The 12,607-nt window shown below is 42.7% G+C and overlaps 1 protein-coding gene across 1 annotated transcript in view; it reads left to right on the top strand.

Moving 5' to 3' along the window:
- The window catches only part of AGBL1 (ATP/GTP binding protein like 1), a 279,246-nt gene extending 270,365 nt beyond the window's left edge, over positions 1-8,881 (top strand). Inside the window, exon 23 of the mRNA XM_009276632.1 lies at positions 8,575-8,881. Coding sequence (XP_009274907.1) covers positions 8,575-8,881 — 307 coding nt within the window. The remainder of the gene's footprint in view (positions 1-8,574) is intronic.
- Positions 8,882-12,607: the final 3,726 nt, after the last annotated feature.

Raw genomic sequence — 12,607 nt, 5'->3', positions numbered from 1 at the left:
TATCCAAATAGTCTAAGTCCCCCTTCAGGTGACGTGCTGCTTTGTCAACACTCACCTGAAGACTAGAGTCAAAGAACTGTTTTGCCCTGGTCAGCAGCCCACTCCTTCCCTGAGGTTGCTTCCACCTGAATGCAATAGCATCAAGGTTCAGTGATCATCTATTGTTATCTCTCAGCTAGCTGTAGGAGTATCTCCTGAGACCTCCTATGTCTTGTAATGAAAACTGTGCTCTGAATACAGAGTAAACCATGTAATTGTGGGGATGTGTAGGTGTTTGGGTGTCTGAGCGTTCACATATATACATAAACATGTATCTATTATTTATCTATCTGTGAGGAAAGATGGATAAGGGATAGTGATCTACTTTGTGTGCTTGTATAGACATATTTACATATTTACATATACACACACATACATACACACACATCTGTCATAGATAGACAGATTCTCTGAAACCTCAGAGTGGTTATCAGCTAAAAATAGATTTTCAAGAAGAAAAACTAGCAACCAAGAGGTTGCTTTCTCCTCCAAGGGGTATAGTGGTTGGTATTTAGTCATTTACAGCAGTTGTTAGTTAAGTCAGGTAGTAAGATGTCTATCTGTCATCTGGTGTGCAAGTAAATATTTGTACGCATGGTTATCTGACCCAAAAAATACCCTGTACATAAAACAGATATGTAACTAAAACACAGTCTAAACATATCTTGGCCATCTTAAAACATTTTGCTTTCAAAAACCCCAAATCCTTTAAGTCGCTCAGAGAGAACTAAGGGATATATACATATGGAACTTGGACTTTTGAAATTAAATATATAGAACCAATTACAAAACTTGGATGAAGTCAGTGGAATTATATGAAACAGCACCAAGGGAAAAAAGAACCCAGGAGAACCCGCATGCCTTTACACTATTTATCCTCAGCAGTACAAATTTTCAGCATCTAAGCCAAAACCTTTCCACATTCCTATCCCCCTACAGTGCCAATATCTCAATTACTGGAAGCACCCAAAAGCAATTGCAAGGATTCCAATAATCTTCCTGTATTACTGTGGCTGGACTGCTAAGTATCATCAATAACATGATTATCATATTGAAAAGAAATTGCTTGAAGTAGAGACACTGTGAGAAAAGCTCCCAAACACTTTCAAAATCATATTTTGAGCAACTCTTACATTATTCAGTGTCCTAATGAGTTCCGGTAGTCTTAGTAAATACCTTCCCATACAGGAGGACTTGACTGCTTATATTTCTCAGGAAGCTTAAGCTGTAGAAAGCCAAAATGTTATCTGGTTTGGAAGCATTTCTTTTGACTCTTAAACTCAGAGTGAAATCCAAGCCACTGACAGTGCTGCCTGGTGGATGGATATTATCCCATCTATTTTTTGTCGCCCATGTTTTATTTCCCGTGTTTATCTGGGGTCTGCACCAACTGTCATAGCTCCATTTTGTGGCTGACTTGTATCTGTTCAAGTCAGTGGGTTTTATTAATGCTTACAAGCCTACAGCTATAAGAATGCTAAAGATGCAACGTTAGCGCTGTGCTGATACATAGATTGCTTCCCCATTAGGAAGAAATTAATGATTGTTCATAAGACTGAATCCACAGCCTTTGGCTTCTCACCAGCTTTTCCATCCTGCAAGTCTAAACACCAGCCCATGTGAGTTTTACTGGTTAGCATTAGAAACACGCCTGGATTTGAGCTGAGATATCTGGAATCCAGGAATGCCATGTAATGTCAAGCTAGTACCCTTCAAATGGGAGAAAAATGCCTGCTTGTCCTCTAAACAAACTCGTCTTTCACAGAAGGATCAAAGCTGTACCAATGACGTGATGTAATTCAATCAAATGCAGCTCTTCATATTCATACAAAGCTTTTCAATTTCCCAACCACGTGTAATGAGAGGTGTGTACTCAACATCTCCTCTGCTCTTACAGCAGTCATCAACCATCTTCTCACCAGTAAGGAGAATGGAAAGTCATTCCCGAGAAGACTAAGAGAGCTTCTGCTAGATGCAAGTAAAATGCTGTCCAGGGCTAAATTGTTGCAAGCCTGAATGAACATTAGGGGACAGTATTGGCCAGGAGTCAGTCTGTTTCTTGCTCTTCATGCTCTCCCTTTATTTACAAGTTGTCTTCCCTTCTCTCTAAATGATAAAGCCCCACTTGCTCCTTACTTATCTAACTGGTGCACCAGACATCCATTTTTAATCTGGGCAAATCAATTATAATTATTACAGCCTACAATTACCCTGGGAACTCCTGAAAAAATAATTAGTACGAGTCTTAGCAATGAATTACACCTTTCTCTTGGCTATTTGCAGCAGGAAGAAAAAAAAAACCAACAACCTACACTCAAAAGGAGACCAAACATCTCTTAGCCATAGCAAACAGCATTCAAGGCAGTGTTTAATTATGTTCATATTGTTCGTGAAAGGATGGGCCATGGTGGGCTGAAAGCCAGGGCACCTGGCGTTGCCTAGGGCTTAGCAAGCGTTGTCTCAGGAGATGTTGTAAGATGTAAAAGTCCTTGGCAAAGAGTCTTTAGAAAGGGAAATCTCATGGGAGCCTACAAAGTTCATATAACTATTGTTTACTGTGTAGCAACAAAGAAGGCGAATGCAATAGTTCTTTACGCTGGAGCCATCTTGCATCAGTGCATAGCTGATTCCCTCCCTTGGCGAGGTCAGGGACTAAATAGAGCCTTGTCTGGCTTTTCTCAGGCAGGAGGGGAAGCCAGGCTGCTGTCTGGGGAGCTCCTGAATTGCAGAGATCAAATTGGAAAGTCATTACAAGGTGTGCACCACACCTTGGAGCAAGTGAATCAAGACACTAAGGGCAGACTAAAGCCCTTCTTTGTTGGCATCTTGTTGCTGTAGTGTAATTCTTACAGGTGTAATTACCTAAAAGCATCGTAGTTGTTTCATTTATGTCCTAAAATACTACTTTATGAAGCTATTAAAAGCAGAATTGTACTCTGGGATAACTGCAAATGCATCTGCTTAAGATTCATTTTAGATTCATTACCAGACTTCAGAAGCAGTGTTCCTGTAAAATACTTCTAATAAAATATATGGATTCCTCAAAAGCAAAACTGTGCAAGACCACACACCCTTTTTGATTCAGTGACATAGGTGGAATTTTTAATGTCAAAAAAAAGAAGGGTAAGGCAATCCCAATTCACTGCAGAAAGGGCAGCGTATCTTTAAATGCTGCAGGACACTTTACTTACCAGCATGTATATAACTGTTCATACAATTGGCAAAATTGTGTTGGAAAAGAATGAGAGATTCCTCTTCTGCGCAGGTGGTAACTGTGGTCAGGGAACTTGCTGGGGTCTCCAGTCCCTACTTGAGTGGAGAAAAAGCGCACTCTTCTTTCAGGTGAATGTTGTAATTGCTGAGAACTTGGCCTGTTTAGGTCGGACATAAATCTTTTTTCTGTTTTCTCACAGTGAAATGTCTGATATCTTGAAAAATTTCAAGAAAGCCGTTTCCTGCCTTATTTAGTCTATCAACTGTATCAGAGACACGCTTGGCTCCTTATACACAGCCGTATCCCTGCATTGGGCAGCTTCCAAAGGATTGGGACATAGCATGATGGAGAGAAGGTTTAGGAAAAGGAGAAAATAGGGTTACAGACAGGGTGATTATGCAGCTACTGGGATGTTATTTTTCACTGCAGACAGAAGATGAAGACATATTTGCTTGTTTGTTGATACATTCTTCACGGGGAGTCATTGATATGTCCATGACCAGTGGCGGTCCCCAGACTTAACTTTTTCCTCCTTTTTGTGTGAAGCATTTAACCACTCACTTCCTAGCTTCGCTCTGGCAAGACTGCAGCAAATTTCACAAGAGTGAGAGGAGCAATATGAAAAAAAAGTAAATGCTCCATTTCCTTCTCTAACGCACTGCAACTGCGAGGCCTGTCAAGTGAAGGTCAAGCAGCAACCCTGAACAATAGTCACAGATTCCCTAAGGGGGACAGTTGTCAGTGCCTGTTCTTTCCAGCAGAAAAAAATAAAACACATTCTATTTTGAGCCAGTCAGTAGAATATACAGAGAGCGAGTGACCTGCCACACAAGCAAAAAATGAGTGAAAAATCCAAGAAATTACTTAGGACATCTCTAGTTTTTCTCCATTCCCTAGAAGTGTATGCACAAGTGAAGGAGAATTATGTATGGAGCAGAGATCATCCCCACGTACAGCATGTAGCTACAGTTTATCAATCACAACTATAGACTGTCTTTTCTTATGTGCAGTTCAGCAGGACAGCTGACTTGCAAGGTTTCTGTCCAGCTGTGACCTAACAGGTAGGCTGACTTCGAATGAGGGGTTTGCAGGGAGGACCTGAAAGAATTGTTTTTCAGTCATACCAGAAAGCCCCAGTTATGCTGACGTGTAAGGAGGAACGGGGCTCCCTTCTCCTTCTCCTCATGTTAAGTCAGCAAAAACCCAAAATCATTCTACAGGGTACCAAAGCTTGCTTGCTTTCCAAAACCAAGCAAACACACATACACACATACAAAAGGAGAACTAATTAAGATCCAGTCATATCTCAATAAATACGCAAATTAAAAATGAAAACAAAGAAATTCTATTTGTCACATCATAAAGTTGCAAATTGCTGTTGTGGTTCCCATCGGCCGGAATAGATGAGGGCTACAAGGCTGTAGGTTTTGAATTAGTAGATCAACCAACGTGTGTACATGTTTTATTGTGATAGCTGGGGGACTGTTGGCCGTAGATATATTACCAGCCTTCCCTCCCCCTCTTCTGTACTGCGTTCATGTTCAGTGGTATTCATAGACTATATTTGTCTTGGAGTTCTCTAATGTAATGTCATTGGTTTTCCTCATTGTTTACCTTCTGTAAGACAACATCATTATTCTTTGGTAAATCTGTCTCATGTCCCTGGGGTTTTTCTCTTTAGTTTTTTTTTTGGGGGGAATGCTTTTGCAGCTTTTATAAAACAGATTTAAAAAACAAACAAACAAACAAAAATATCAAGAACATGCCCCTAACAAAAAACCCCACAACTTTCTGTTGGAAAAGAACGAAAGGCACACCTTCTGCAGTGGTATGCAATAGTCTAGATGTTGGCATTTCCGGAATAGATGGGGGCTACAAGGCTGTAGGTTTTGAATTAGTAGATCAACCAACGTGTGTACGTTTTATTGTGTGATAGCTGGGGGACTGTTGGCCGTAGATATATTACCAGCCTTCCCTCCCCCTCTTCTGTACTGCGTTCATGTTCAGTGGTATTCATAGACTATATTTGTCTTGGAGTTCTCTAATGTAATGTCATTGGTTTTCCTCATTGTTTACCTTCTGTAAGACAACATCATTATTCTTTGGTAAATCTGTCTCATGTCCCTGGGGTTTTTCTCTTTAGTTTTTTTTTTGGGGGGAATGCTTTTGCAGCTTTTATAAAACAGATTTAAAAAACAAACAAACAAACAAAAATATCAAGAACATGCCCCTAACAAAAAACCCCACAACTTTCTGTTGGAAAAGAACGAAAGGCACACCTTCTGCAGTGGTATGCAATAGTCTAGATGTTGGCATTTCTGCTTATTACTGTGTTTCAGCATTTGCATTCTCTCCTAAAGGAGCTGGTCTTTGTGATGTGGAGAAGCAGCATGTAATGACTTTGGCAGCTTCATTAGTGGGACTCTAGCTGGCTCCCCAGCATGCCGCATGCTGCGACCTCTCCTCTTTCAGAAGAACCTCTAACCTGCTGGTTTGAACTAGCCCATTTGTATCGCTTTGTTACGTGTTTTAAATCTTCCCGCAGCAGAAAGAATTATTGGGATGGAAGATTCCACATAGTAAAGAGATGTAGCTTCTTTGTAGAGTTTGGTAGTGTGATAAAGAGCCTTTCAACTTTCAAGTCACCAGTGTGATTACATCCTGCATTGGCAGCGAGAGGAAGTTGGTACCATCTATTTGCTGCTTGGTAGCTCATTATGTGATTTGTGGCGGTGGCACCGATCCAGCGGGTATCAATCCATATTGGAGAAACCACTACTAAAGCCAGTGCTAATTGGCTTGCTCGTTCACTGTCATAGCAAAGGAACAAAGGGCAGAACAAACTAGGAAGAAAATCTTCTTTCCTGACCTCTAAACATGGTCTAGGCACATCCTCACTTGTGGGGAACATCTCCCTGTAATGTATCTGCCCAAGTATTGAATTGTCACAGTCTTGGTGTTTTGTGTACTATGTATGTGGGCAACATGACAGCACCCATCTTGGAAGGGAGAGCTTTTGAAGTCCGTTGTAAAGGTTTTATGCATAAACGCTTGCTTCATAAAGACTGTCCCTTCAGTTTTCAATGTAAGGAAATGGCAGGTTTGTGTGTTTTTCTTTCTCATTCTCTGATTGTTGTCTTCCAGATTTCCCTTCCATAGTAAAATGCTTTTGCACTAGAAGTCATTTTCCCCTTTTTGTCAGAAAACCAGTCCTAAAATCATTTAAGTTATCAAAAAAGTCAGAAGGTCCTTTCTTATTTGGTTTCCCAGCTTTAAGTAATAATAGGGATTTATTTTTTTTTAAATTGTTATCCTGGTAATGCAAATGTTTGACCTTCAGTTCCTGGGTTGCAAACTGAATAATTCCATCTGTAAAATATCAGTGAGTTGGGTGGCAGCTATGCTTTGTCCCAATGGCATTAGCAGCTCCTCCCAAACATACAAGAGCAATATTGAAAGTAGATACGCTTTGGTTCTTTTTGATTGCAAAGCCACAAGAGCAGAGCTTATAAATGAAAAATCTGGTTCCCCTGAGTTTAGGCAGCTTTGAACATTATCATAGGTATTTGGTATCATGGTAATTCATGCCATGCCTGCATACAAAAAAAAAAAAAGAAGAAATCAAACCCACTGGTCAGACTCAGTAGAGACCACTGCTTGTTGTTGTTTGTACTGGGAGGATTGTCCTGGTTTGTTTGTTTTGTTTCATGTCACGTACTCAATTTCAGTATGAGTTCTTCCTGACCCAGATTTCTGAGCAGACTGAAGTGGAGCCAGAAACTGTAAAAGTGCATAATTATTCTTTTATTTATTTTTAAGCTGTACTGCTCTATTAAGCTTTCAGAGAATCCTTTATACCAGGCCTTTGAAGTAAAGTAAGCCAGAGAGCAGCCAGAGAAGAAGTGGGTTGACACTGCTTGTTTCTGCTTGCAGAGTAGTCTGTATACAGTTAGGATCTGGAGTCTCAAAGCTAGGAAAATCTTACGCCTTTTTTGGAGTGCAGAAGAGAGAAAGGATCAATACATCCAAAAGCAATACTTTACACCTTTGGTATGTTCTGAAACCTCAGATGCTGGCACTGCTGTGAAACAGCTGAGAGCTGGAAGATTATTCCGGGTACTGACATGTAAATGAGTAGACCACACATTAAAGCTGTGTATGCTCCATCTGCCAAGCCATTCATTTTTCCCAGCTTGGGACAAATTAGAAACTCTGGCCCAGTGGCGGAAAATTATTATTCCTTTCCCAGTCCCCCAAAGCAATACATTCCCCTGCTTTGAGACTGATTGAAAACATTGACCTGGAGGTGAAAAACACAGTATCTGTCCCCCTGATTCATCCAGACTCTGGCCCAGGCAGCATTGAAACTACAGGCTTCTTTCTGGTCTCAAAAAATTACCCAGCTGCCCTCCTGGGCTAAGGGCCAAATGGGAGCTAGGCGGCTAGGTAGGAGAAAGACCCTATCGCCCAGAACCATCTAGTTTAGTGGTTACAATTCTGCTGTAAATATTGCATTAGGCTAACCTAATACGATATGTATTGAAAGTGGACACGCAAAGAAAGCCTATGACCATTCCTGTAAGTAAATGGCAGGGGGCTAAGGTGGTGTAACCTACCCTTCTGAGATCCAAATGAGGTAGCTGTGACATCCGTTTACAGTCTCTCCTCAGCCATTCAGACTTGCCTCTGAATTTGGCCCTTCCTCGGGAAGTCATGCTGTCAAAGGCTTTTCATGCTCCTTCCAAAACACAAGCACTCCTGGTATTTCTGCCCTCCTTGGAGCCAGTGTGCTCAAAGGAGACCCAAGAGCTTCCGTTTTTTGTTTGCGGTCCCTCTTGTTAGCAGTGCTCTGAGCTTGCACAGAACAGGAGGAAAAGATGCCAAAGCACTTCAACCACCTGAATTAATTAGGTCTTACACTAAATGTGGAACTACAGTGAGGTGGATGATGATTAAACCAGCAACTTTCTGGAAACTGAATACCTCCTCCTCTACTGTATTTCAGCTTCTATAACCTTGTAAGTGCCTCAAGGCAAGAATGGTGTTGTCTGTATATAAAGCACTTCGTTTCTGTATAAGCAATAGCAATAAGAGTGATAACAATAATCATTTCTCCTGTGAGGTAGGAAAGTATCACACTTCATTTTACAGATGGTGAAACAGACACAAAGACATACAGGATCTTGCTTAGAGCCACTTCATGCCTTATTAGCAGGGCCAGGATTGAACCCAGGAAGCACATTTCCCTGTTACTTGCGCTTACCCCTACAGAACACACCCTCCTTTGATGACGACCAGTCTCTCTTCTGATTTTTCTGCAGAAGCTGCAGCAACAGCAGCCTAGAGACTGAGGATGAACCTCCTTGCGTGGAAGAAATTGATTATAATACTGACAGTTGCTCTGATGGTGAAGGGGACTTCTCGGAGCTAGACCAAGAGATCCAGGAGTGCCTCTCATGGGTGGAAGGAGAGACAGAAGATGAGGGAGTGACTACAGGACAGACATGCAGCTCCAAGGCTCTCAGGGAGCTCTACATTTCCAGCCAACCAGCATCCAACAGTACAGCTCTCCCTCTGCGTTCAACAGCACTTGGGGTGTACAGTGGGTTTGAGAGCAGCCCTGCGTGAACGAGGCTTTGACTTGCAGAGCAGTAAGCAGATGGGTTACTGCTCATGTTTGCCTGTTTGCCAGCTTCAGCATCCTTCCCAGATGTGTTGCTCCAGTTCTGAATAGAAAGTTGACTGTACGTTTGTGTAATTTGTATACATATATGTATATATTGAGAATGACTCCTCGCGCTTTGTACACAAGGCAGAGCGAGGGGCCACTGGCCCAGATGGTACTATGTGAGAACACCATCCATTCCTAAACCTAAACCCCAGTTTCACGGCTGCCCCTAGTATGTGGTTTCATACAGATTGACCTGAGGAATGGTCTTCTGAGACCAAGGAACCAGAGATGATTGTCCTTTTCCAACTTTAGGCTCTTATTATGGGAAGCAGCCTTTGCCTGGAAGAGTGACAGTTACTGTTGCCTTTGGCCAGAGCTCTTCTTTGCCATTCATTTCCCTTGAGCTGTAGAGCATGTATCTGATTTCTGTCTGATCAGAAATTTTACAGTGTGTTCAACAGGTTGGGTCAGTCTGTGCATGCTTCTGAGCTGGTCATATCTCAGCAACAGGGTGGGAAATCCAGTGTGCCATACCAAGGAAAGTACCCGTGACAATACAGAGTGGTCCTCTGGAAACCTGGGCTGAATTCACCTCTTTGCTGCACTGGAATGAACTAGTCCAGCGTAATCTCAGTTGAGTCACTTCATGCTTGAACTGGTGGGCCCAAGTGTAGAATTCGTTTCACAGATGCTATGAAATTATATTTTCTCTGTGAGACATCCTTCGAGCTAAGAGAGTACAGATCCAACAGTTCATCCTGGGGAACTAGAGCTACTATTTAAAGCTATTGGGAGTGAGAGGGATTTGCGGCATTTTAAGGAGAAAAACATGTTCTCTTGAGGTAGCCAGGGGTCCCCCAATATTCTGTCAATAGATTAGTGATGGTGGCAATATCCAAGAGTGCATTTATCCCAAGCATCAGTCCTGCGACTGATTATTCTTTGTTAGTTTTACTATGATACCACTAAGGAAACCGAGTTCATGGAACAGGACCCCATTGCACCAGACAGTAATATAGTAGAAGACGTTACTGGTAGGTTATATATAGGACATGTTCTACCAGTGACTCCCATAACGGAGTCAGAACAATTTCTCCTTTGATCCCCAAATGGAAAAAAATTAGATTTCTCCTAAAATTGCCTGCAAACACAGATCCCGATTCCTGAGAATCCAACAGAGACTGAGAACCCACACGTGTGCCCGACATCCCAAAAGCATGAAGCCCACGTCACCACATCTCACACCTCATATTGCCTGAACTTCTCATGTGTCTTAGCCTCTTCTGCTGCAAATGGGGAACTGCCCTGAACACAAATGGAACCAATTGCACGGTGCAAGAGGCTCCCAACTCTGTCACTACTTTATGAGGCTCCAGGAGAAGGACGAATGTATAGTGTGTTGTAGCATTACAGCATATAAGACCTCCATTAACGGTGATTATTATTATTAATAATATTGATGCATGACTAAAAGCACCATGTCATCCTCTCATCTTTATGCTGTTTGTGGAGAGAATTCCTGGTACAGAATAAGGTTTTCTCTGCTGCATTTCTGAACACCTTTCCCCAAACTACCTAGACATATTTTCCAGCAGGAGCTTGGTCTTTGGAGAAATAGCTTCTTCCTGTCCTGCTGGGTTTTCAGTCCCCAGGTGTTTTAAAGTCTTCACCAGCACGTAAGATTTCTCTGTGTCTCTAGCTCTTTCTTTATGACGCTGCTCAAAAGACAGGCGGCTTGGGTCCTTAGAAGCTGAGCTTCTTAGACCAAACCAATTCATTAGGTATGGTGTGTGTTCTCTGTACAGATGTCCAGCTCTCTTTGCTTTAGTGTGCAGCTCGTTGCACACAATACTGAATTTTCATAAAAGGTTGGCTCACAGGAATGGACATAAAAGTGGTAAAACAGGTGTTCCCATTATAATAGTTTGTATAACATTGCTTCAAAGCTTATTAATAAAAATGATATATGTGCACAGTTAACTTAAAAATCCAACATTCGTATGCATGACAAAAAACTCACACCATGCTATGTCCAGACTGCAGAGCACACAGGCCATGCTGTAAGATCTTCAGCATTCAGCACATCCCCAGGACACAGGGCAAAAAATACCATTGTACATATATGTGTGTGTAGATGTGCATGCATACATCCAGAGCTGCTTTTCTCTCCCATGCTGCATTCTCTACCAACACCCTGCCACAATAACTGAACGATGATTACCGAGGCTTGCCAATGGTACACCTTATTGCAAAGGGAAAAAAAACTTCTTAAATCAACATTTTTCTTAATGAGACACCAATATTTTGGCTATAAATACTATAGGCCAGTCTCAGCCTTCTAGCTGTTTCATTCTGAATTTCTTAAGCTAGGGAGAATTCAGTTCAGTGGGAAAACTCTGCCCTCGTTGTGATTCATTGAATCAATAGACTGCAGAAGAGTTGTCCTATTATAATAAAAGCAGAGATGTAGCTTCCATGCATGCTTGGATCCAAATGTATATGAGCAGTACCAGTGTTTCATAGATCCCTGTGCTAGGAGCTGCAGGAAGCAGAGAGATGGCAAAGGCTCTTAGGGTGTTTTCGGTGTCTGGGATCCAAGTGCAGCAGCCGAGCTGGGAGCAAAGTGTCCGTGCACATCAACCACACCTGCATAAATGCTGCTGTGCAATATGAAAAGGCTGGCCAAGTATTCTCTCTGGCAGCTTCCCACATTTTTGCCAAACAACTTGTCAGCAAGTGGTGAGGATGCTGCAGAAGGCAATGACCAGGCGAACAACCCAGCCCAAGGGTGCTCAGCCTGCTGCTGAGAAGGTGGGAGCAGAGGAAGTACAGCAAGAGGGTCGGGTGACCAGCCAGTCGGGAATACCACCTGGAAACCTCCAGCAGAAGCAGTTTTGTGGGCTGCCTCATTTCTTCCAGGAACTTCTACGGGGAGCAGATGCTATTCTTCTTTTGACAGACCTCTAGAGGTCAGGAGAGGGCCTCCATCGTGCACTGCTCTCTCCGCGCTATTAAAATTCTCCCTGAGTCATGGTAATTAAGCAGAACTAGGCTCTGCACAGAGGAACGGAAGTGCATTGACTTTAATAAAACAGAGTGTAAAACAACTTTAGATTAACTCCAGCCTTGTTTATTCTTGCACACTTGTAATTCTGGTTTGGTATTTCCCCAGTGAATGGAGCCATTGTCCCCTGCGCTGAGGCACGTCACCTCACTTCAGCCTGCTAAGTGCGGAGCAGTGAGGCCAGTGCCTTTTCTTGCTGTCGCTAGCTAATCCCAAAGAATTTGGAAACAGCCGATGGAAAAAGGGAGGGAGGAGAGGGAAGTCACCCTGCTCCCCACCGTTGCCGTTCCTCAAGAGTCAGCAAGGCTGTCAGGTTGAGACGCAAGCCAAATATTTCCATAATGGCCAGAAGAGATGGTGTCCTAGAGGCACTCGCATAGTCCCCACTGCTAAAGCAGTTCTGGGCTCCTGCCAGGCACATTAACTTTTTTTACTGATGCCTTTTGTCTCACTGACTCTCTTAGTGGCTGTGAATAGCTGCGCTCTCCTTCCTCCCCTCCCATGGCTTACATGACATGGGTAGAAGATGCAGCACTGAGCAGGGCTCACACTGCACCCTCTGTCTCAGCCTCTTGCCGGCTCTCAGGCCCGCCTGGCCACAATAGCCCTTTCCTATCAG

This window comes from Aptenodytes forsteri, unplaced genomic scaffold, assembly GCF_000699145.1.
Source record: "Aptenodytes forsteri isolate BGI_AS27 unplaced genomic scaffold, ASM69914v1 Scaffold1, whole genome shotgun sequence".
NCBI lineage: Eukaryota > Metazoa > Chordata > Aves > Sphenisciformes > Spheniscidae > Aptenodytes > Aptenodytes forsteri.
This window is presented reverse-complemented; position numbering and strand designations above follow the sequence as displayed.